Genomic DNA, 26,867 nt, shown 5'->3' on the forward strand with positions numbered 1-26,867 from the left:
CTATTGATTGATTTATTTATTTTCTGGATTTTTATCTGGCCCTGAAATGTTATTCAGCCCTGCTCCTTTTCCTTATGAAAATGCATCATCCATAGTTTCAACAGTTGGGGTTAGTTGAGGTAAAGTAATAGGCAATGTATTTTTTTATTTTTTTTGTCATTGGTACAAAACATTAACGAATGCTCCTTTAAATAAAAAAACGGAGATTTTCGATTTATAAGTGCAGCCTGCTTTAAAATGTACGATGACAGGCAAGCCAGTGGAATAGAATGAATAATGTGCTGTGGATTTCTGCTGACTCATATGAGAATGATTTGCGCTCTGATATGAATTAAGGACAGCTTCTAACACTCCCTGACCTTTGATTAATTGGCCTCTGTATTATAGTGATGAACAGCAGAACACTGTCAATGTGCAGTCTACCATCTCTCCCACTCCTCCCTTCACATCTCTCTCTCTCTCTCTCTCTCTCTCTCTATATGACTCACCAGTACCGCTCCCACATCTCATCTTCAAAGATGTCCTCAGGAATGGGATTGATCAGCACCAAGTCCGACACTTCCCTGGACAAACAAGAGACCCAGACTGGTTAATTTAGTTTGTGTTCAGCATGGAAAACCAGCACAAGCCTAAACTCTCTCATAGTACCAGGGGCCGAGACGTATCCCGTCTCTGCACCGTTCCACCTTTAATACGTATGGGGTCGATGCCATCGTGGGCGCGATATTTTCGTTTAGCGGACGCTCGAAGCCATCACAGCTTAATTTACGAGGTTAACGGCTTCACGTCTGCGCTGATGAAGTGTTAAATCTGTCCGAGGGAGGGTGCGGGGAATATAATCACAATGAGATAGAAGAGGGATTTATGGAGCACCGCTTAAGACCCCCAGCTATGATTTGTGAGAGCTGGCTATGGATATCTGACCTCACCATGGCAGGTCAATGCCCAGTTTATATATTTCCCACCTCTCTAGACAAGAACGGTGGCACGATTCCCTATGCTAGAAAAAGTGTTTTTATTAAAGACATCAGCAGGTGTCTTTGCACGCTCAGAAATTATTTATAGTGGAGGATTAAGGCCAGTTAATGCTGTTGGTTTTTCATGAATTTTTTAGTCAAAGATATTTACAAGTCAAGCTGTAAAATTTGCTCAATTTGTTTTTTCAGGGGTGTTTGTGCATCCACACTCGTCACTGTCCTACAAAATCAAGTAATTGAATCAATCAAGTAATGAGCATGTAGCATCAGAATGCGGTTCTTTAGGATTCAGGAGAGGAACCTGATATATTTGAGGTGTGGTGTGCTCCGAGATGCTTTTCTTCTCACCACGGTTGTAAAGAGTGATTACTTGTACATTTAAAGAAACAAATATTTTGTTTATTATGTTTTTTGAATATCTTTATAAATAAAAAAAAGTTATGTGGATTTGAAAAGGTTTCGAAACATGATTTGGTTCTGAAACATAATCTTTATATCAAAATAACGAGAAAAGATTGTAGTTTTCATAATATGTCATTAAGGTCATCTAAACTTGACGAACAATATCACGGCATAGGGACATGTTAACAAGCACCATCGGAAAGGACATCCAATCAGCTCCTTTGTTTACACTGAATCATGAATATTAATTAGAAATTTGCATGGCGCTTTGAAATATTTAGGCTGTGACCTCGATTGCCAACATGATGGGATACAAGGGTCACTGATAGCCAATTAATTTCGGCGTGTTTTGCCAGAAATATGTGAAACAGTTTACACAGGCCAATTTCACGAGCTTTCAAATGGTGCCAATGCTATGATGATATGTTGAAAAAAGTATTGATGTAGGAAGGTAAAGAGTATTGAAAAACACTGAAATTCGACATGATAGGCGATCGACTCTGTTATCAGCTATTATATTTGAGTTATTATTTGAGCCTCCTTCTCAGTCTCTCTCATCTTAAAAGGCATTTCTGCCTGCAGAACTTCTGCTCACCGAGTATTTTTTAGTTTGCTGCACCATTCTGTGGTCCCAGGAGTTTCAAACCAATAATCAATAAAACCTGTCTAGTATCATCCTGATTATATGCATTACGCTGCTCCCAATAGATTAGCGGATTGACTAACTCCACCGAAAGACCACTGGTGTTCCTAATAAAATGGCTGAAATGTGTATACAGTACATCAGGATCCACTATCTCCGATCCCTCCGAGCGTCTCAGCTCAGATTAAAAGCACAGCATGGATTCGGAAATAAATTTTGTTACAGATTGAGCCTCTGAGGCCATGTGTAATAGAAAGTTATGTTTAACCACCGAAACGACTTCTGGCTACGACGACACGATGGAACTGACATGGAATTAAATTACGTGTTAACGTTTTCTCAAACAGAACAACTATTATGTTTTTTTTTTAAAACCTTTATGGTTTATAGCAGTGTCAGCCAATAAAGAGAATTAAGGCGGCAGGAAGGATGCGTGCTGTCGGATGCTGTTCATTTCTGCAATCTCGTCATGACACCAGTTTCTGAAATGACATCCTGGTTGATAGTGGTATTGATTTTCTTGTAAGAAGAAGAAAGATTACTTTGCACCAGAGTGATGAGTATTTTAGTCGGTGTTGAATCGATCTTAATTAAATCTGACTCATAGACAGAGGACAGAAATGTGAAGCTATCCAAGAACTTACGAGTCGTAGATGTGCGTATAAAACCTGCCGTTCAGTGCACCCAGCTCCGAGCCGACCAAAATGAAGGGCGTGGCTATCCCAGCAGCCTTGACCAACTGGTGGAGGTCGTCCACCATCCTGATGACAAAAAAAAAAAGGAAAGACGGGCAGGTCAACGTGTCGCGGCAGAATGAGTGAAGGATCGACAAAGCGCATGTGACGCGCAATTCGTCACCGAGCCGTATAACGACATGTGGATCTGATGAGCCCTTGACCGGTTCGGACATTAGCCCGGGCGCTCAGCTCTGTCTGTCTCTGTTAGGCGGAAGATAGGAACGAGGTCAGTGAGATCGAGCATGAGCGTGAGCATATAATTATAATAATTAACAACATGCAGTGAGGGGACGGGGTTCAGGGAGCGTTACGGCGACAGTGTTTAGCAAAGTGGAAACATGGGGCATGTAGGAAATGTAAATGACAGATTATATAAGGATGAAAACATACTGTAGCAGGGTGTTCTGCTGTAGGCAAAGTGTCAACAAAAAGGCGGTGTGAGCGGAGATTTATTTTTGTAATAAAAAACAAAAAAGTATTTCTCATTAAAGACCTGTTTGTAATAAAAACAAAGCAAATATTTCTTATTGAAGACCTAAGCGTCATTTATAATGTTTGCTATTATGGAGTGTCGGTCGGTCGGTCGATCGATCGATCAATCGATAGATAGAGTTTTATTGCAGCTATAAATAATCTTTCCTTCACCAGATATTATTTATTTCTTCCCAGAAGTTAATTAGACATTAGAAATACAGCTTGTCATGTGACAATCTCCCATGTTTGTTATGAGCTCTGACACTGGAGACTCCTTCCAAACCTGTTTAAATAAACATCTCCTTACGACCTCTGGGTCGTTGATTCAAGGATCGGGGTTCAAGCCCCAGCACCACCAAGCTCCAGCTGTTGGGCTCCTGAGCAAGGCCCTTAACCCTCTCTGCTCCAGGGGTGCTGTATCATAGCTGCCCCTGTGCTCTGACCATAACTTCCTCAGCCGGGATTTGCGAAGAAAGAATTCTGCTGTGCTGTAATGTATGTGTGGCGATAAAAAAGTCATCTTGCCCTCAGTTCAGTTCCCATAATCACATCATTAGATTATACATGAAACTATAACGTATAAGAACGAGTGCATTATTATGAACCGTCTTCAGCACTAATGTAAGAGCTGCTGCTGTAGACCAATCACAATCGAGCGCTCAACAGCGAGGCTCTATTAAAGTAATTACAACACGTATATGTCGTCATCCTTATATCCACATAAGTCTATTTTATTCACCGCATCTCGGATTCAGGCCCCATGAGCGATGCTGGCTAGAAATCCCCTAAGCACACTGATCTTTTAAGGTGTGCGTTTCCCACTCTAATTTAAGATCCCTGACGTCGATATGAGAGCTGAGGAACGTGCCATAAACAGCGTCATCCGATTTATATCTGCTCACCTGGGTTGCCTCTGCAAACAAATCAAAGCCTTGCGCAAATAAAGAAGTCTCGCATGCCGAGGAAGCATCCGTCAAAGTGTCCGCGTCTGGCCGCGCCTTATTGAATTCCGGGAAGGAAATTGATTGCTCGCATCAGGAACTGCAGGTTTAGCAGCCCGGGCATGAGTGTTACCTGGTGTACCCTTGCGAGATATGAGCCAGCAATCGTGTAGGACGATCGCGAGCTTCGTGGCACCTGGTTATCACGCCAAGGACGTGCCCTTGTGTGGGTGGTGAAAGGAAGCACCGACAAGTTCCTCCGCCGGGTCGACAAACTTACTGTGGAATCACTGATGGTGCCAGGGGAAAAAAAAAAAGGACACAACAGCTGCCTGCTTTAATCTGTGGAGAACACTGATGTGAGAAAACGTTTTTCAGAAGGAGTCTCTAGTGTCAGTTTCCACAAGATTTCCACAACAGGATTCGGTGATTTATTTTGAATATAACTTTGCACGTTCCTGGCCTGAATATGTGCTACTATTTGTTCATGACCTCATCTTTTGTTTTGACCTAGAATTTCTTTCTGGTCGGTTTTGTGCAAGTTCTTTTTCCGTAATTTAGATAATCTTCAAACCCTCAATGAACACGTCAACCACTACGTCTGGTTCTGCTGACGTCTGTTGATTACCAATAGACAAGCCCTAAATATTGCATCTTTCTCGTGTATTAATACTCCCTGCTCATCTCGGTAAATTTTTAAAGAGTTACTGTCTCATTAAAACAGGTAAAATTGTTTATAGCTGCTATAACATACCTATTAACTTGTGCTAATTAATAATTCTAAACTATAAGATAATAACTGTAAGATTACCTTTCATAGTTACATTACACGTTGAGGAAGGAAGTTATTCTGAGGATGTTCCTCAGCATTAAATGTAAATATAAATGGGGGGGGGTGTCATTCTTTAATAAATAGAATATTTATTTGACAGATTGCTGAGGTGTAAGAGGAATAAAGCACCTACAGATTTTCCTGCAACTTTCTTTCATTTCTTACATGTAAAAGAATATAATCCAAGAAGAATATCATTTCGTTTAGATAGTCTATAAACATTTTATAGACATTTTTCGTCACACTCCTGTTGCTTAATAACAACATGATAAGAAATGTAGAAGACATGACTGCACTCTAAGCTTTCTTTCCTGTTTCCGGGGTTAAAAAGTAAAAGGAGAAACACGGGAAACATTATAGATGCGAGTACCTGCCTATGGTTGATAATCTCCACACTTTCTCCATGCCTATCGTTTCGTTCTGCAGAGCTCTCCTGCTAAAACCCAGGCCAGCTCGGTCATAGGCGCAAACCTGAAAGAAAAAAAAACTTCCTCAAAACAACAAAACCACAAAACACTAGGAAAGATCTGTATTAGGGATTGTTTGTTATCTTCATCATTTGCTGTTGATGTCGAGGATCATGGGAATCTAGCGTCATCATAAAATGGTGCGAAAAACAAAAAAAACATCCATAAATTAAGAAAGCCATTTAATTAGAACAAAAGTAACGGCGCCATACAGAAGGAGTTTCTGTTTCACTGCTGCTATATACACTGACCAGGCATAACATTATGACCACCTGCCTAATATTGTGCTGGCCCCCCCTTTTGCGGCCAAAACAGCCCTGACCCGTCATGCACTGTGTATTCTAAAACCTTTCTTTCAGAACCAGCATTAACTTCTTCAGCAATCTGAGCAACAGTAGCTCGTCTGTTGGATCGGGTCACACGGGCCAGACTTCGCTCACCACGTCCATCCATGAGCCCCGGCCTGTCACCGGTTCACCACTGCTCCTTCCTTTGACCACTTTTGATAGATACTGACCACTGCAGACCGGGAACACCCCACAAGAGCTGCAGTTTTGGAGATGCTCTGATCCGGTCATCTAGCCATCACAATTCGGCCCTTGTCAAACTCCATACATTTTTTTGTTGATAGATTGATGGTGTGGATGGTCTGTTCCATTTTTAGCCCAGGCTTGGTGGCACGACTTCCTGTGAGGACCCTTGACATGGAAGCCATACAGTTTACATACACTTCGTATTGGTAATATCGCTAATATTTTTGGGTGGCTGAAACAGATTATTTGCATTTACATTATTTCTTATAGAAAAATTTGTTTCATAATAAACATTTTTGCCTTAAGAACGAATTAAATCCGTATCCCGAGTCTCCCCGGTATTTCTGACTAACATCCAGATCCTGCTCTGAGCTGTGAGTAAATTTAGCCACGCATTCTTCTTAGCGAAAATCCGGCCCTCGACCTGTATCTCTGAACATCTGCTGAAAGTGTTGAAAATACATCAAAACTTTTAGGCCATGCTTTTTTTCCTGCGCCGCAACTCGTTCGACCGCATTATTCGGCATGCTGCGCTGAGACCGTGCCATCTTTCAGTTAACGCTTGCCAACTCCTGGCATTCAGAGCTCATTACATCCCAGTATGGGACTAAAGATGGTCCAGCTACCCAGAGTGCTCGGTTATATCACCTGACACATGCTTCTGCAGCTCTGAGATCCTGCTGCAGCTTCATTAAACAGCATATTCACTCCATTTTGTCACATACTGACTGATATTTCTAATAACTTGACTGAGATGTCAGGAGAAAATATGGGCATGGGTCAGATTTTATACACATCTACGAGGCTTTTGTAGATTTATTATTATAGGGTTCTGCTTATGTAATTATTTTAGACACCAGAGGCTGTGTTTTTTTTAAAGATTCTTCACTTCCAACACTAAAAAGCGGTCACTAATCTTGCTTATAAATGACATATTGGTCATAGCTCCTTCTTTATTCTAGATTATGTCTGTAATATATTATATACACTATAGAAAAGTTACTTCCAGTCCACTAATTTGATTGGTCAAGCAGCGTTCCTTAAGGGTGCTTATATTTAATAATAACCTCACTGGGATGTTTCACTCAACTACAATAATGTCATCAGTGGATGTTTCAATCAATATCTCTCAGAGACAGAACTTTTGACTTATATGAAAGCTTGTCAACAGATAAAGATTTACAAAAATGGGACACCAGAAGCACCTCTAACAGTAATATACTCTGACCAGGCATAACATTTGACCACCTGCCTAATATTGTGTTGGTCTCCCTTTCGCTTCCAAAACAGCCCTGACCCGTCATGCACTGTGTATTCAGACACCTTTCTATCAGAACCAGCATTAACGTCTTCAGCAGTTTGAGCGACAGTAACTTGTCTGTTGGATCGGACCACACGGACCAGCCTTCGCTCCCCACGTGCATCAATGAGCCTTGGCCGCCCATGACCATGTCGCCGGTTCACCACTGTTCCTTCCTTGGACCACATTTGATAGATACTGACCACTGCAGACCGGGAACACCCCACAAGAGCTGCAGTTTTGGAGATGCTCTGATCCAGTGTTTCTAGCCATCACAATTTGGCCTTTCGTCAAACTCGCTCAAATCCTTACACTTGCCCGTTTTTCCTGCTTCTAATACATCAACACTTGCTGCCTAATATATCCCACCCACGAACAGGTGCCATGATGAGGAGATCATCAGCCTTATTCACTTCACCTCTCAGTGCTCATAATGTTATGGCTGATCGGTGTACATAACCAGAGAGTGTGACTTCTTCCAGATTTATTTCCACGTAACGTTCGGCCATATTGTGTCACAAATCTTAGTCTCTTACTCGAAATGAATTTCTTGTTCCTGTACAAGAAATACCACCTCTAGTGTGGTACTGATTAAACATAAGCCTGTATCACTCTTTGTTTGACGAAAGGAATCGGGTCTGATCGTTAAGCATGTCCAATCGCCCACATTATGACTCAACTTGTTGAAGCCATCACGTGTCGATCGCCTGAATGGGACGTTTCTGAGGAGAAGATGAAAGCTGTCAAGTGTTTGGATCAAAGTTGATGAAAGCATCCTACACTAAATCCAAATGTTTGCTGTGATGAAATAAAAACTCCGCTAAGCTCAGCGATGAAGTCACGATTACCGACTCATGTAACAAGAACAACACACAATCACATCACGGTTAAATGTGTGAAGAGAAAATAATCCCTGAGGACAGAAATAAATATCTTTTAGGTGCGATGTGAGGACAGAACAATAGATCTCATTTGCTTGGGACTGGGCAGAGCACTGGAACTTTCACTTAACTGGTGGGCTAGCTAATATAAATAATTACACACCAGGGGGTTTAACAATACACTTGAATCACAGTTTGATTCGATTTATTATACTGACTTTCCTATTTGATATTCTCAGAACGAAATCTGAATGAAGATGAACTCTCTCCTACTTTTTTTTTACATTTTGAATCATACACTTTGTGTATTTTGTCTGAATAAAGCCTTAAAACAGTAGGAAAAATAGCTAGAAGGTGTGTTAAATAAAGTGTACCACATGTCTGAAAAACAAATAATTAACGTATATATTTATAAATTCTTCAAAATCATTGCTCAGTTGTATAAACAAAGGCTGGGCCTATTGAATATAATTGAAAAACAACTACATATAATGAGCTTGAGCACCAGCTCCAGTGTCATTTTAACTGGAATAGAGCTCCAGAGTGGGCTAAAATGGCCGTATTCCTCTTCTGAATACTAATGCTGCTTTGCGACAATGAACTGATGTTAAAAGTGCTATACAAATAAAATTCTAGAATAAAATTCTAAATTTTCTATAGAATAAAAAGCGATCATGTGACCAGAGTGCACTCTATATACAGTATTTTCATAATGGATTGCACAGATTAGGACCTCTAGTGTTGAAATAGTGCAATTGCATTAGATGCATAATTAATAATCTACTCATCTCCCTTATTATCCACTCCGGGATGTCATATGTGAAGCGTTTTCTGCATTTAGTTTTCATTTAAATTGTGGCAAAACATCGTACATAGCAATTCTACAGCACATTTAATTGGTGCACTAGGTTCGAAGAAGATAATGACACAAGCGCTGCATGTCCCTGCTGCTGAAATAAATAATAAGTGATAGCATTAGCACAGGATATAACGAGGCATCCTCGTACGCATTCAGGGTCAGGATGCATCATTATCCTGAGGCCTCTCTCCGCTTTACCCTGTACATGGTGTTAATCTTTACGTCTTCCTGCTCCCCATCACACGCTCTACATGCACTGCTGAAGAACGTTCCGACTTTTAAAGCATCCCCTATGCCACATGCAATTTCAAAGAACAAAAACACTTCATGTTCACAAGCACAGGGTACTATAGTGCGTTACATGGGCACTTCTCCAGAACGCCGTTTCTGCTCCGGGTCGGAATTTCTAATGAATACGGAAAGCACAACCCAAGCCACGTGTAATGAGACTGACTGTGGTGAGTAACCAGCTTCTCTGAGCAAACACAAACTCATTATCAAATTGCACACCTCAGTAGGCGACCCTTTCAAAGGCAACCATCTGATTCAACTTGCCTTTGTGCTTTGCGAAACCTTCTCCTGCACACGATGCCAAATATCGGACGACATTCCGGTCGGTGCGTCAAGCATCACTAGAAAGGAAAGCAAAAATAAAGGCAATGAAGGTTACAGAGAGAGACGGATAAGGAGTACGTGTGGAGAATCTGCTAGAGTGCTCTAGGAGTGCAGTGTAATGCCATTGAACCTGTTTAGTGCTATAAATATCCGTACCTGTATCCGGTTTTAAACCCAGACTGGGCGTGGTCTTTTTCCTTTAATTATATATCAACCCTACATTTCCTCAACCTCACTCACAGCTACATCAGTCGAGTTATTATAGAATTGATCTCAACCAGAGATGTGTGAAAGACACTTTGAAGTTTGTTTGTATTCCCCTGCAATATTTCCTAACATTTCATTTTCACAATATAAAAAAAACGAATTTATTTAATTTAAATTACTATGGCATGACCAGGAGGTTATTAAGGATGATTGACTAAATGCTGTTGATGCAAAAAAAAAAAAAATGTGAGTGGAAGTAAAATCCTCTCTCTCACTTCATTTTTTCTTATTTATTTATGTACTGATTTCTTTAGCTTTCTTAAAATAAATAAATAAATAAATAAATAAATAAATAAATAAATAAATAATAATAATATAAAATGTAAAATAAATTAATTAATTAATTAATTAATTAACAACAACAACAATAATAATATGCCTACTATTAGTATCCGTATTAATTATTTAATTCATTTATTAAAAAAGAAATCCCAATAATCTTGCATTTTGCTCTAGAAAATAATTAATCAAAACACTTCAAAACTTTAACTTGTGGTTTTAAATTGGAGAATATATATATATATAAATAAAAATTATTATTTTAATATTAAAGCATGTTTTAAAGCATATATTAATATTTAAGCATGTTTAATATTTGTAATTTCTACAAATAAATTAATTCAGTTAAATATTAAATATATAACTTTAAATATATTTTTTATTTTCTTATCCAGGCTTTTGCTTTTCCAGCTTTTCTATGATCCTAGTTTGGGTATGTTTATCAATCTAATATACTGACCCCAAATATTTGATCAGGTATCTAATAAGGAAGAAAACATGACCTCGAGGCTGTTAAAGGACAATAATCGTCCATGTTTACTGATCGTCCACCGTCCAGATTTACTGATGCCTTCGAAAAGTTGATTATTTTACAATTACAGCATATATACCATGACGGTTTCTTCTTCTTACACAACAGCAATCTGAGAACAACTTGATGAACAATATGTTAAGCTTTACATGTGTTTATAGGTCTATTTAATATTGTGGGACTTGACTATATGTTTTGACTTTAAACTCGTATTCCTTCTCAATTATTTCTTACTCCTCCTTTTTTTCCCCTCTTTTTTGAAATCACAGCTTTACCTCAGACTGTCACAAAGCTACGATACTGGAAACTCCTTCCTAAAAATGCTAAATAAACCTCCTCACAGAACACCTTAACAAAAATACACACACATTTATTACATCAGAGATCACAATACACAATAAAAAGGCTCATTTGTTATATATAGCAAAATTAAAAAATCCCAATAGACACAAGTGTTTTTTTTTTTTTTTTACCAACAGGTTGCCCTTGGCCTTTGCAGATGAGGCTGATCTTCTGGCCCAAACCTATATCTATCATCTCTGCATCTAGAAGACCAAAAAAACACACATTTAAAGAGAGAAGGTTTAAAGAGACTAAAACTCCTGCAGGTTGAACAGCGATAAAAATGATTTATTATATTCATTCCAAAAGATATGATATCAGTTTTACAGCAGAAAACACTAAAACACTGAAACATAGAGTATTTAGTGCATCAGGATTGAGTAGAATTTTATTTTCAGTATGGCTGAAATATTAATGACATCATTGTACATAGGGTTTTAATTTAATAGGGAAGGTTAAAGGGGAGGAAAAACAGCCTGAGGGCATTTTTTCCTCATCTGAAGGCTTAAAGATCGTTAATAGATAGATGGATGCTACATTCACACATACAGTGACCCAGAGATCATGGTATACAGGTATACACAGCGGAATTTTGGAAGAAAATGCCAAATCTCCCTCCGCAATGATCACTTAACCTGCAAGAAAACTGATTCGTTATCAATACGAATGCTTGCTGCACTACCCACTGATAAACATTATCACCATGGCAACTAGAAGTACAGTGACTGGCGACTTAAGGTCACTGTATGTGTGAGGCGATACCTGGACCCTACAGAGGTTGCACAGGCATTCCAACTCCTCCAGGATGGCATATCAATACATGCCATTGCCAGAGGTTTTGCTGTGTCTCCCAACACAGTCTCAAGAGCATGGAGGGGATTCCAGGAGACAGGCAGTTACTCTAGGAGAGCTGGACAGGACTGTAGAAGGTCCTTAACCCATCAGCATGACCGGTACCTGCTCCTTTGTGCAAGGAGGGACAGGATGAGCACTGCCAGAACTCTACAAAATGACCTCCAGCAGGCCACTGGTGCGAATGTCTCTTACCAAACAATCAGAAACAGACTTCATGAGGGTGGTCTGAGGGCCCAACGTCCTCTAGTGGGCCCTGGGTGCACTGCCCGGCACCGTGGAGCTTGATTGTCATTTGCCTTTGTATATAAGTATTAGCAGGCTCGCCACTGGCGCCCTGTGCTTTTCACAGATGAGAGCAGGTTCACCCTGAGCGCACATTATATATATATATATATATATATATATATATATATATATATATATATATATATATATATATATATATATATATACACCGCCGAGGCCTAATATATCCCACCCACTAACAGATGCAGGAGATGTAAGTTACATTCATTTTTTATTCTTCTTCCTGTCATAATGTATACTGTCTATTGCTGTGATATACAAAATATTACCTTTTGGTCTGAGCTCTTGTTCTTCTCTCTGAAGCGAGGCGTAATTAAGGAAAGGTGGTAAGAAAATGACAAGGAGGAGAATTTTCCATTTCAACGCCACAGTCCTCTTCTCCTGCTGCTGTTTCGCAGAAAGAGGCTCTTCTGATACCTTCTGATACTCTTCTGATACCTGCACCTGAAAACAGTTCACATGAATAATTGAACAGATGAAATCATAACTTGTCTGATAAAGAAGGGGAAAAAAGAGAAATTTACTGGAAAGAGAAGGAATATTAACTTAAAAAAATAAAATAAATAAAATAAAAATAAAAATAAAATAAATGTTCATTAAATAAACCTAAATGACAGCATTTAAAAATTAATATCTGATCGTTAATGGTGTCAGTTTTAGTGATGAATTGAATGAAGTTTCATCAACATGTGGTCTATTTTTTTTACTTTTTTCCCCCCACTCAAGCTTTTTTTTTTTAATTTTTATTATTATTATGTCTGAGGTCACTGAAATAATGTCTCCTATTAAACTCCATTGGAAGTGCACGAGCGGCACAAAGACTACTAACTTTTCACGAGAACAACGAAAATCCAACACCAACCAACACAAACACCAAAAGCTCTAAACACATCAGAAATATTTTTATACAAATATAATAAAAAATGTTTCGGAGTAGAATTCTCCTTGAATGTAATATTGCGTAAGACATCTTATTGCTAGTGCAACATAAAATCGTGCAGATTTAAAACGGTCTCTGCTGGAAAGAGTACATACATTACTCACAAAAAGTTAAGGATATTCGGCTTTCGGGTGAAATTACAGGATGCACCTAAAATGCACTATAACCTTCTATAACCTATATCACCCTAACGGGTGAACTTAATTTGACCTTCTCTACACTTTTGAATGTCCAACTGTTCAGTGTTTCAGTACTTTTTGCATACCTTGCTGTTCTCTAACAAGGTGCTTAACAGCAAAATTCACAACTGGTGTTTGATCCATGAATCGACCAATACATTTTCTGGTTCAATTAGAATTGGTATTTAAACAGTCCTCTTCGTCATGCTGTTCACATTTTGACATCATGTGGCCACTGAGCTTAGAGTGTCACAGAGTGTCATCAGCAGGTTGCGACATAGATACAGAGAGACTGGAAGAGTCACAGAAAGGCATAGAAGTGGATGTCCTTTGGCCACATCCCACGTTGATGACCGCTTCATTGTGAACAGTGCCCTGTGGAACCGGATGATGAATGCCACTCAACTCCAGGCACATTTAAGGGAGGTGAGAGGCACCCAAGTGTCACGTCAGACCATTCGAAACCGTTTACATCAGCGTGGTCTGCGTGCTTAGATGACCTGCAAGGGTACTTGACCACACCACCAGGCACAGGAGTCAGGCCAGGGAGCATTCACGCTGGACGAGGGACCAGTGGGCCTCAGTGCTGTTCTCTGATGAAAGTCGATTCACGTTGAGCAGAAATGATGATGATGATGGATGTTGGAGACATCAAGGAGAGCGCTATGCATCAGCCACTGTTGTGGTGGTGTTACAGTCTGGGCAGGTGTGTCTACTCAATACAGAACTGCCCTACATCTATTGAATGGTACAGTGAGAAGCCAAAACTACCTGAATAACATCATTAATCCAGTCATTGTGCCCCTGCATGAACAACACAGGCCTAATTTCATCTTCATGGACGACAATGCTCCAGCTCATCGAGGTCACATCATTAGGGAACGGCTGCTGGAGGCTGGGGTACCTCAAATGGAGTGGCCTGCACTTTCTCCAGACCTGAATCCCATAGAAAACCTATGGGATCAGCTGAGTCGCCGTGTAGAGGCTCGTAACCCTGCACCCCAGAACCTCAATGACCTGAGGGCCGCCCATCAAGAAGAGTGGAATGCCAAGCCTCAGCAGACAATAAGTCGACTCGTGAACAGCATGAGACGTCGTTGTCAAGCTGTAATTGATGGTCAAGGGAACATGACAAATTATTGAGACACTGACATTTTTTTGTTGTGGTATACCCACCACTGTTGTTGGCTTAAATTGTTTGAGATGAGGAAATCACCATTGCATTCTTCTACTTAAATGCCCTACTTTCATGATATAATATCACTGTAGCCTGAACTTTTTATATTTTCCATAAATTTCACCCAAAAGCCAAATACCCTTAACTTCTGTGAGTAGTGTACATAAACATTATATAGAGTTTATGGTGAATTACTGGGCATTAGACAAAATAATCGAATTAAGACTATGTTTTTAATAGGTGACAAAAAAAAGGTGAAGACTCAGGCGTTTATATAGACTGCTGTATGTTACTATGTCAATAGTATAACAAATGCATATACGTTTTTGGCGTAGTGTACTAGAAAGTGCGCACTAGCGATCACTTCATATTCTATGCGAGTCTCCTGAATAAGGGAGGACAGAGAGGATTGGGATGCGGCCCATCCGCACTAGCTACAGCTTATTGGGGCAATACATGGGGCAACATTAGCATCGCGACTGGAAGATGAATTAAATGACAGACGGAACCTAAAATGTACAACCTTCTTCCTCTCAGACTGAACATTTCCAGCGGTTTCGTGAGCAGCTCCTCTTCTACGCGCCATTCGAGCAAGGCACACTTTAATTCGCCTGAGAATAAACTGGGAATGAATGAGTGAAGCTGAAAAACAGGAAAAACGTCCTCAATCTCGTCACACGGTAGCCGGCGAGGGACAACGCGCGTTTTAGTATACATGCACTTCAGGGCTGTGTTTGTTTGTTTGTTTGTTTGTTTGTTTGTTTTCTTTCAGAGATATTCCATTCACACAACAACCTTCAAAACCTCGACTTTGAATTACATTTGAACGAAAATAATTATTATGGGTATTTTTTCAGATTAGTCGTGGTTATTATTTTTTCTTTCTATTTTAAAGCTGCCATGACAAAAGAGATTATCAAATAGATTAATAATTAAATATAATAGATAAATAACGCTAAATAAAATAATAATAATAATAATAATAATAATAACAATAATAATAATAATTGTTATTATTATTATTATTATTATTATTATTATTATTATTATCAGTAGTAGTACTGTTTTATTAATTGTTGTTGTTATTATTAATTATATCATTTTACCATTTCTAAAGATTAAAGATTACATTCTAAAGATTAATATGAAGGTATTTCATGGTGGATTTTTCCTTGAACCACTGAAGAACGAGTAAAATCTGTCGGATGGGAACTCTATAGGGCTCTGTTGCAGAATTAATCACATATACAGCTCTGGAAAAAATAAGAGACCACTGGAAAATAATCAGTTTCTTATGTTTTTTTTTCTTACAGGTTCATGTATTGGTGAGATGAACAGTTTTATTTTACTTTTTGTGAACTGCTGACAATATTTCTCCTAAATTCAAAATATAACTATTGTTATTTAGAGTGTATATTTAAAGGAATTGACAACATGTCAAAATAACCCAAGATCATGCAGTATTAGCAGAGCTTTAATAACTCAAATAAAACAAAATGCAAATCATTTGTGAACAAATAGTGTTAATGCTTTGGCTAAATAACATTAAGAAACCAGTATTTGGTGGGATAACCCCGATTTGTATGTGTTTTGGCTCCATGCTCTCCACCAGTCTTTCACATTGCTGTTGGGGAACTTTATACCATTCTTTTTGCAAAAAAGCAAACAGCTCAGCTTTGCTTGATGGTTTGTGATCATCCATCTTCCTCTTGATGACATTCCAGAGGTTTTTATTAGGGTTCAAATCTAGAAATTGGGCAGTGGTCTCTTATGTTTTTCCAGAGCTGTACATTGCTAATAACATACACTATATTGCCAAAGGTTTTGGGACGTCTGCCTTTACATGCACATGAATATAATATGGAGTTGTCCCGCCCTTTGCAGCTAGAACCACTCCAACTCTTCTGGGAAGGCTTTCCACAAGGTTTAGGAGTGTGTTTATGGGAATTTTTGACCATTCCTCTAGAAGCGCATTTGTGAGCTCAGGCACTGATGTTGAATGAGAAGGTCTGGCTCACAGTCTCCGCTCTAATTCATCCCAAAGGTGTTCTATCGTGTTGAGGTCAGGACTCTGTGCAGGCCAGTCAAGTTCCTCCACACCAGACTCACTCATCCATGTCTTTATGGACCTTGCTTTGTGCACTGGTGTACAGTCATGTTGGAACAGGAACATCCCCAAACTGTTCCCACAAAGATGGGAGCAGGAAATTGTCCAAAATGTCTTGGTATGCTGAAGCATTAAGAGTTCCTTTCACTGGAACTAAGGGGCCGAGCCCAACCCCTGAAAAACAACACCTGAATTCAATGATTTGTCCCAAAACTTTTGGCAATTTAGGGGGAATAAAAATGTTTTCTGGTAATTGGACAATATTCTAAAATCATGCCTGTAGTTTTGTAGTGCCCTTCATACACACTGAATTCCTGCCATTCATCTGCTCATATCTCTTCCTGTCTGCCTGATAGTCCAATTATTAAACATTTTAATAACAGCCACTCTGTTCAGAAAACCTGTGAACTGAAATAAAATTCGAAAATGAAACGAGATTCTGTGTATCCATGTAATTATGGATATAAAAAAAAAATGTAAATCAAGCATGGAGAATAAGACTCCTTACTGTGTGTGAAATAAAGTGCATAATTGCATGTGATCAAAAAAGAAAAAAATCCCTGCTTCCTGGATAGCAAAGCCAGAAGTGGAGGAAGATAATCTCAGCCTGTCAATCACGCAGCAACGTTAGCGCATCCGTCTCTGATATCACGGCGTAAGTCATCTCGGGTGCTTTGAAAGGAGCCCCAGAAAGAGTAAAGTAAATACATCAAACGGCCACGGGGCGAGAGACGGCACAGTAATTCATTGCTGTAATTAAAAGGAGGCGAGCAGATAGGAGTGACGAATGGCGGTTATTGACTCAACTGTCAGGCGGCGTGGCGTGGGTGTATGATATTTTTAAACATGGGAGCCGAGACCCGTTGGAGGGTTCGGTTTCCTGAAATAGGGGGGAAATGCAGCGAGCTCAGCCTCCTCCAGATGTTCCAGTTCAAGCAAATTAAATTATGAGATGGCTCTGCGGTTAAACACAGGGGTGTTGAAGCAGAAGAAGATTTCAGCTGTCCGGAATAGCCTCAGGTTTATGGTCTGGACTGGAGGGAGAGGAACCCGATGTGGTCATTTGACCTCACGGTTTGATGTGGTGCATTTTGAGATGCTTTTCTGCTCAACTTGGTTGTAAAGAGTGATTATTTGACTTGCGATTCTTCGCCGACCTCACGGCATTTCCACCTACAGACCTCGAACCTCAAACCAGCCCATATTGCACCAGCAGCAAGGTCAATGATATCACATTTTTCATGTTGATTAGATCATTTCATGAATCCTAATAAAGTGGATGGCGATTCTGTTACCCAGAAAAGGTAAAGCCCCTACAAAAGGGATAGAAGGAAAAAGAAAAAGCAAAAAAAGAAGAAAAGCTACAGATAAAACATCACATAAAAAGTCCCTGATCTCTACTTACTCACTCTTTAATCCTGTTTGATTTTTTTAAAACAGAAACAGTGGCACAGTATGTAGTGTTGATGCCTTAAAGCTTCAGGGTTCAATCCTAACACCTGTTTCTGCCAAGCTTTGCATGATTTCCCCAAATCCATGTGGGTTTCCTCTAAAAGCTGATTTATTTTTCCTATGCAGGAGACATCCTAGAAGGTGTGTGTGTATCTGAGTGTGTGTAATCTAATCAAACTTGAATAGACATGTAGAGATGTGGTGATTTAGCCTGGTCAGGGTCGTGGCGATCCAGAGGCTACCCGTGAAATCCTGGGTACAAAGCGAAAACATGACCCACTATGGTTTTTGGAAGGTGAAGGGAAATCGGAAAACTCTGGAGCGTCTTGGAGTCGGTCAGCACGTGCAGTTGGAGCTTCCGTGTACAGGTGTTGATGAAGTGCTGAAAGGCAGAGTGAAAGAGAAGGTTAGTATAATAGAGATTCTGCTTTCAAACGCCACATCTGTCGTCTCTGTTTGTTTTCCCAGCATGCAACTCTTTTCCATCCTGCCAGGGAAATTAGCGCCCTCCAGCCTCACACATGGGCACACATGCATGTGGTTTTTATTCAATGTGCTGACCTTGGAGCTGATTTGCCCCCGAAGTGAGTGCATACACGTTCAGCTCGGAAAGATAGAAATATATCTCAAGGATTCCTTTTGCTTTTCTCCATTAACTCTGATTTCAGCTGTTTCAGTTGATCTAGCGTTGCTTTGCTGAAGTACTGAATCCACGCTTACCCCCTCAACTAACCCACTAAATCTACCCTTACCCCCTTTAACCCACACACAAAATCTTCCCTTGCCCTCTTAATTTACCCACAGAATCTATCCTTACCCCCTTTAACCCACCCACAAAATCCACCCTTACCCCTTTTAATCCATTCACAAAATCTACCCTTGCCCTCTTAATTTACCCACAGAATCTATCCTTACCCCCTTTAACCCACCCACAACATCCACCCTTACCCCCTTTAACCTATACACAAAATCTACTCTTACCCCCTCAACTTAGCCACAAAATCTACCCTTTCCCCTTGTAACCCACCTGCAATATTTAACCTTACCCCTTTAACCCCCCACAACATCCACACTTACCCCCTTAACTTACCTACAAAATTCACCCTTACCCCTTTAACCCACCCACAAAATCTACTCTTACACCTTTCAACACACTCACAAAATCCACCCTTACCCCTTTTAATCCATTCACAAAATCTACCCTTGCCCTCTTAATTTACCCACAAAATCTACCTTTACCTCTTTAACCCACCCACAACATCCACCCTTACCCCCTTTAACCTACACACAAAATCTACTCTTACCCCCTCAACTTACCCACAAAATCTACCCTTTCCCCTTTTAACCCACCTGCAATATTTAACCTTACCCCTTTAACCCCCCACAACATCCACACTTACCCCCTCAACTTACCTACAAAATTCACCTTACCCCTTTAACCCACCCACAAAATCTACCCTTACACCCTTCAACACACTCACAAAATCTACCCTTACCCCTTCAAGTTACCCACAAAATATACCCTTACCCACTTTAACCCACCCATTAAATTTAACTTTACACCCTTCAACCCACTCGCAAAATCTACCCTTACCCCTTTTAACCCATCCACAAAATCTACACTTACCCCCTTAATTTACCCAAAAAATCTACCCTTACTCCCTCAACTTACCCACAGAATCCACCCTTACCCCCCTTATGCAACCCACAAAATCTACCCTTACCACTTCAATTAACCCACTGAATCTACCCTTACCCTCTTTAACCCACCCATAAAATCTAGCCTTACACCCTCAACTTACCTACAAAATCTACCCTTACCCCCTCAACTTACCCACTACATCTACCCTTACCCCCTCAATTTACCTACAAAATCTACCCTTATCCCCATTAACCCACCCTCAAAGTCTACTCTTTCCCCCTTAACTCACACACAAAATCCACCCTTATCCCCTCAACTTACCCACAACATCCACCTTTACACCCTTTAACCCGCTCCCAAAATCTACCCTTTCCCCCTTAACCCACACACAAAATCCACCCTTAACCCCTCAATTTACCCACTAAATCAACCCACCTATAAAATCTATCCTTACACCCTTGAACCCCCTCACAAAATCTACCCTTCCCCCTCAACTTACCTACAAAATCTACCCTTACCCCCTCAACTTACCCATAGCATCTACCCTTACCCTCTCAACTTACCCATAGCATCTACCCTTACCCCCTCAATGTACCCCCAAAATCTAACCTTACCCATATTAACCCAGCCTTAAAATCTACCCCTTCCCCCTTAACCCATACACAAAATCTACCCTTACACCCTTTAACCCACTCACAAAAATTACCCTTTTCCCCCTTAACCCACCCACAATATCTACCCTTACCCCCAGTAACCAGGCTGTGTCACTGGTTCTCTCCAAACGATATCTAAAGACTCTTCCAAAAATACTTAAGATATCACTTGATAACTAAAAAATATCTGTGCTTTGTTCTACATTTTAGACTAATTGTATTCTTAATTCGTGACCTAGTGAACCAGTAGCGATGTATTCATGGACAGAGACTTCACTTCTGTAAGTCGCTCTGGATAACAACATCTGCCAAATGTCCGGAAGGTAAATATAAATGGGCAGTTAGTTCTGCTGATATTTGGTAATAAGACTCCATCACACACCATTCCAGTTACTATATACTGTACTTGTATCTTCTTGTCCACTTCACTGCTTCTTTTCCACATGGCTCACAATTTATTATTCTATAATGTACGGCACTCTGGCCTTACAGAATGCTATTTTGTTCTACTTGCTTATCATACAATTATAATAAAGCTCTTTATAATACTCAACTCTTACTGGAGAACAACAAACATATGCATCAATTGAGAACATCCCATAGATGGACAATAACTGGAGTACAGTATCTGCTGAGGAAACAAGCCACGCGAGCTAGAACATTTTGAGCTGCTAGAGAGTGTGTACAGATCCCAGCAACACATGATTGTGCGTTTGTCATGCTGAAAGGTGAGGTGATGGTGGTGGATGAAAGGTATGACAATGAACCCCAGGATCTTATTACAATGTCTCTATGCATTCAAATCACCGTTGATGAAATGCACTTGGGTTGGTTGTGTGTAGGATACGCCCATCCTTACTGAATCCACACCATCACCAAGAGACACAATACCGACCCACTCAACACACCAATGCCATGTGAATTGCATACCATCTGCACAGCACAGCTGGATTTCTCTGTGAAGAAGCCATGGGAAGTATTACAAGCATGCAAATGACCTTCTGTATGATGCATTAGAGGTAGTAGAGATTTAAATGCTTTATTTGGAATGAATAGATCACTGGGCATCTGGTTGAGAAGAAAGGTGTGCATCAAGACTGGGATTCTGCAATAAAGTAATGCAAACAGGAAGGTTTTTTCTTTTATTTTCATGTAGAAGCAAATAAGCTGCCAAATACATTATATTTCCAAAGGTTTTGGGACACCCCATCAAATCATTGAATTAAGGTGTTGTTTTTCAAGGGCCCCTTAGTTCCGGTGAAAGGAACTCTTAATGCTTCAGCATAGCAAGACATTTTGGACAATTTCATCTTTGTGGGAACAGTTTGGGGATAACCCCTTCCTGTTCCAACATGACTGCACACCAGTGCACAAAGCAAGGTCCATAAAGACATGGATGAGCGAGTCCTGACCTCAACTCGATAGAACATCTTTGGGATGAATTAGAGCAGAGACTCTGAGGCCAACCTTCTCGTCCAACATCAGTGCCTGACCTCACAAATGCAAATCTAGTGGAATGGTCAAAACACACTCCTAACCCATGTGGTAGCCTTCACAGAAGAGTTGAAGCTGTTTTAGCTGTAAAGGGCGGGCCAACTCTATATTACATTCCTGTACATGTAAAGGCAGACGTCCAAGAGTCTCCACTCTAATTCATCCCAAAGGTGTTCTATGGGGTTGAGGTCAGGACTCTGTGCAGGCCAGTCAAGGTCCTCCACACCAAACTCACTCATCCATGTCTTTATGGACCTTGCTTTGTGCACTGGTGTGCAGTCATGTTGGACCAAAAAGGGACCATCCCCAAACTGTTCCCACAAAGTTTGAAATTGGTGAAAATGTCTTGGTATGCTGAAGCACTAAGAGTTCCTTTCACTGGAACAAGCCCTGAAAAACAACACCCGAATTCAATGATTTGGATGGGTGTCCCAAAACGTTTGGCAATATAGTGTATGAAGCATGTAGGACAAAGAAAGACCAAAAAACTCACTAAGATGAACATGCTGTGATCCATTGTATTAATCTCCACTGGCATGGTGGTAGCTCAAGCGGTTAAGGCTCTGGGTTGTTGTTTTGAAGATCAGGGTTCAAGCCCTAGCCTGCCAAGCTACCACTGTTTGGCCCTTGAGTAAGGCCCCCAACCAAAAGAATTTCACTGTGCAATAATGTGTAGGTGACAAATAAAGGCCACTCAGCTTACTAACTGCCCGGTCAAGGTTGTATTAATTGAAATGATGCCACTACTTTGTTTACATTTTGGTAAATAAAAGTCACTTCAGATTTCATAATAAATATGGATAAAGACACAGATACAGAGCAACGACACACAACAGACAACCACTCAGCTGTCACTCAGTGCATCAATACTCCACCTACATAAATCTGTCAGGCCTCATGTTCAGGAAAATAAATTTTTCATGAATAATTTAATGGGGTACAAACGGTGGCAGATGCCGTATTCATTATCCAGATTTAAAGACGCCATGTTCCAAATGGAATTAGGTTATAATACAGCAACAGCGAGTGTACTTCAGTTCATATGGTGATTTATGTTCGAGTGAATTTGAACACTTCTTGACAAGATGTGAAGACAGAGCCCAACTTATGGCATGATATGGTTGATTATTGTCTACTACTATAAATCCTTGCTGACTTACTAAACGTTGTCGTTCACGCTAATGGTCTTTCATGTGGTATTTCAAGAAATCCATTAGCCATTTTCATTTTAAGCTCCCATTTGCTTTCATCCACGGCATGTGAGCGAGAATCCAATTCCAGCATAATCTAAGCAGTTTAGCGTTAAAGGCTTTGCTCAAGAGCCCAACTCAAGCACCCGTCATTAACGCAGGAACATCCATATTTATCCTTATTTCAAGGTAAAACCTTCAGGAACTCGATAAAATCCACTTCCTTTTGACCACTATGAGCGCCGTGTTCTATTAAATAAGTATTCATCTATAGATCAAGTCTACTCGTGCACGTCTGATGGCAGACCAATATTAAAGTAAAGCAATTTAGCTTGTTTACTTTGAGCCGAATCTATGAAAACACGTTCGAAGGAGTCGCACAGCGCCTCATGAGAGGATTCGAGTAGCCTATCTTCCATTGTTTACACATCAGATGTCCTCGACACGCTCGGCCGTTGGCATCCACGCTTGTCATTTGTTGCCGGATTTGTCGTGCACAGCTCCAAGCTTTGCACAGATTGCGGATGAAGCGTTCAGGGCTGCAAGTCCAGGACAATTTCAGAAAATATTATCAATCTTATTCTGTACACTACTCATGCAATACATACCCCACTGAGGCAGGCCATCTGTTTAGATCTTTACAGCAATACATTTGTAAAATGAGATTCATTTCTTTGCTTTGATATTACGCTGCGGTGTTGCATACTCAGAGCAGAATTTAGCCTTTTAGAGGATGTTGACTACCGTGAAAAGAGGGATGAATGATGTCCTCTCTTCTCTCCTCTCCTCTCCTCTCCTCTCCTCTCTTCTCTTCTCTTCTCTTCTCCTTTCCTCTCCTTTCTTCTCTTCTCTTCTCTTCTCTTCTCTTCTCTTCTCCTTTCCAATACTCTTTTCTCTTCTCTTCTCCTCTCATCTCTTCTCCACTCCCCTCCTCTTTTCTCTTCTCCACTCCTCTCCTCATTTCTCTTCTCTTCTCTTCTCTTCTCTTCTCTTCTCTTCTCTTCTCTTCTCTTCTCTTCTCTTCTCTTCTCTTCTCTTTTGTTCTCTTCTCTTCTCCTCCCTTCTCTTCTCCTCTCTTCTCTTTTGTTCTCTTCTCCTCTCCTCTCCTCTCCTCTCCTCTCCTCTCTTCTCTTCTCTTCTCTTCTCTTCTCTTCTCTTCTCTTCTCTTCTCCTCTCCTCTCCTCTCCTCTCCTCTCCTCTCTTCTCTTCTCTTCTCTTCTCTTCTCTTCTCTTCTCTTGACAGAGCAAGGGCAGAAACAGGGCTAGAACCGAGACGAGGCGGACACGAGGCACATGTGTTTGTCGCCATGGGAACTGTGACTCCAAGGGGAGAAACCGTGACATTGGTGAAGCCTCTCAAGGGGAAACTGACAGCGCTGAGCAGCATCACGTAATGTCAAACATGATTGGAGACACTTGTAGAACATGGTATAATCATGTGTCATCTTTCTGGCACATTTAGAGTATGCATTTTAACTGCTTGTGCCTTGTACACTTGGTCGCCCAGCGAGCGTTCACTTCACGTGGTTATCTCTCCAGGTCATGCGTTGGCACTGTGTAACGACACTTCATCACTTCATCACATTTTGAAAGGGAGGAAGAAACAAACCTCCTTGGACAGGTTTTTATTGAAACGGCCTGCAAGTGAAAGTGAGGAAAGTGTGGAGAAAAAGGCCAAAGTCAGTGAAGAAGATGATTAAGTGAAGTGAAAAAAAATAAATAAATAAATAAAAAAGTAGCAATTAAGTTTAGCGATAAAGTGTAGCATAGTGTGTAAGTTAAATTTAGCAATTAATTGTAGCATTAAGTGTGTAGCGAGTAAGTTAAGTTAAGCGATAGAGCACGAAATAAAAAATGCCAACCTCCTGCACTAGCATCTTCGTCTGATCTTCAGGGTAAATACACTTAATAAAACCAGTTTATTTCTTTACATTCTCTTTTATTATGTATTATTATTTTTTATACATTATTTGTTATTTATAAAGTACATTTTTCTTATTTAAAAAACACGTAACAAAAAATTTGTGTGGTTTTTGGGGGGCTGGAACAGATTAATAGCATTTCAATTCATTTTAATGGAGAAATTTGATTTGATATACGAGCAAATTGAGTTACGAGCTCGGTCACAGAACGAATTAAACTCGTAAGTCAAGGTATTACTGTATACTGTTTAGGAAATTTTCCCTCATATCCTTTTGAAAGTAGAAATTATTTTAAAAGAGAAATGAGAGTTAAGGTAAATAAATGATCCATTTCTTTGAGTGGAAAATTTCATTCTTATTCAGTGAAGGGTGCCAATACTTTTAGTGCTGACTGCTGATATCACCATATATACATTCCTCCTTTTACAAAGAAAGGTTTAAATGTTATTTTTGAATCTACAGGAACAGCTATCAGGACCAAATCAATAGCAGAAGAGTGCTGCACACTTCTCTCGAGGTGACAGCATGAGATGTAGCAGTAATTGAGATAACATAAGAGCACATGAAAACCCATTTCCTGTTCGTACGTCTGTTCATCAGATATCCCCAGTTAACAGGAAAACATCTCCACGGAGGTTGCACTCTATCGCAGAAAGGCATCGGCAGTCACGGATGTTCGTGTATTTCCCCCCGAGCTGATTTCTCACCAGTATTATTTTGGAAAAGGGAAGTTTCCTTTCTCCAAATATTGTGATGTGATTTGAAATTCCTATTAAACCGAATGGAGTGCTTAGGTGGGTAGCATGGTGGCTTAGTGGTTAGCACTGTTGCCTCACAGCAAGAAGGTTCCGGGTTCGAAAAGACAGGGGCCTTTCTGTGTGGAGTCTGCATGTTCTCCCCATGCCTGCATGGGTTTACTCCGGTACTCCGGTTTCCTCCCACAGTCCAAAAACATGTACATTAGGTTGATTGGTAATTCTAAATTGCCTGTGTGAGTGTGTGTGTGGTTGTCTGTCTATATATGTGACCCTGCGATGGACTGGTGACCTGTCCAGGGTGTACCCCTGCCTTTCACCCAATGTGTGCTGGGATAGGCTCCAGCAGACCCCCGTGACCCTAATTAGAAATAAAGCAGGTATAGATAATGGATGGAGGGCTTATGTTCTTTAAAGCTAAGGGACCGTTCAATTTATTTGCATTTTAAAACAAATATCAGATTTCATTTATGACATTTTCCACATAGATTCAATAAAAGAAATATGGTGCAATAAGTTAAGATAGATGAATAAGAATGATTTAATAAGTGCAATAAGCTGAACACCATACAGGTTTATGATGCATGCAATATGATACAGCAGAAACAGGAAGTGATTACAGTAATGCAGATAACAATACAGTATAATGTGGTGTATGACTGTGGTTGCAACCAGGAACTAAACATAATGGACGTAATTATGGCATGAATATATACATAAAATGCCCATAATATCAAGTCAAATTTGATCTATTAAGCATGTTTAAAGACAATAATGGATGATTGAAAATGTTGTACATAATGTCATCATTGTAAATAGCATCATAAGACCTTGTTTAAGGTTTTGGACCAACCACCAGAATTTCTTGGTCACCTTTTGTCTTAATACAACAATAAGGGACAGATAAAAGATGAATACAAGATCTTAGCATTCTGATATAAGAGTGAGGGTGAGGAAGGTTAATAATATACTGTGGAGCAAGACAAAACAGAGATTTAGCCACACAAATAAGGCAGCTTGAAGGCAATTACAGTAGTCCAACTGTGCTGTAATAAGAGCATGAATCACAGATTCCAGGAATTTCATAGAAAGAATTTGTTTTAAATTTGTTAGA

At 40.1% G+C, this 26,867-nt stretch overlaps 2 protein-coding genes across 3 annotated transcripts in view; both read right to left on the bottom strand.

Annotated features, from left to right (window-relative positions):
- Positions 1-15,244, bottom strand: part of si:dkey-122a22.2 (uncharacterized) — a 31,380-nt gene extending 16,136 nt beyond the window's left edge. The window contains exons 1-7 of one of the 2 annotated variants that reach the window (XM_058376407.1): positions 15,062-15,237; positions 12,512-12,686; positions 11,213-11,284; positions 9,602-9,678; positions 5,377-5,477; positions 2,667-2,783; positions 489-563 (exon numbers count right to left, since the gene is read on the bottom strand). In XM_058376407.1, the coding sequence (XP_058232390.1) occupies positions 489-563; positions 2,667-2,783; positions 5,377-5,477; positions 9,602-9,678; positions 11,213-11,284; positions 12,512-12,686; positions 15,062-15,124 (680 nt within the window). In that variant the 5' untranslated portion in view covers positions 15,125-15,237. Of the gene's footprint in view, positions 1-488; positions 564-2,666; positions 2,784-5,376; positions 5,478-9,601; positions 9,679-11,212; positions 11,285-12,511; positions 12,687-15,061 lie in introns of both variants that reach the window. The other variant, XM_058376408.1, reaches the window with a different exon arrangement.
- A 396-nt stretch (positions 15,245-15,640) lies between these two features.
- On the bottom strand, positions 15,641-24,261 carry LOC131344467 (inner centromere protein-like). Its single transcript, XM_058376795.1, has 2 exons — positions 23,821-24,261; positions 15,641-18,479 (listed from the first exon to the last, which is right to left on the bottom strand). Exons 1-2 carry the CDS (start codon positions 24,035-24,037, stop codon positions 18,313-18,315), a joined length of 384 nt encoding a protein of 127 aa, XP_058232778.1. The 5' UTR covers positions 24,038-24,261; the 3' UTR covers positions 15,641-18,312.
- Between the last annotated feature and the right edge of the window lie 2,606 nt (positions 24,262-26,867).

The sequence above is a fragment of the Hemibagrus wyckioides genome, linkage group LG23 (assembly GCF_019097595.1).
Source record: "Hemibagrus wyckioides isolate EC202008001 linkage group LG23, SWU_Hwy_1.0, whole genome shotgun sequence".
Classification (NCBI taxonomy): Eukaryota; Metazoa; Chordata; class Actinopteri; order Siluriformes; family Bagridae; genus Hemibagrus; species Hemibagrus wyckioides.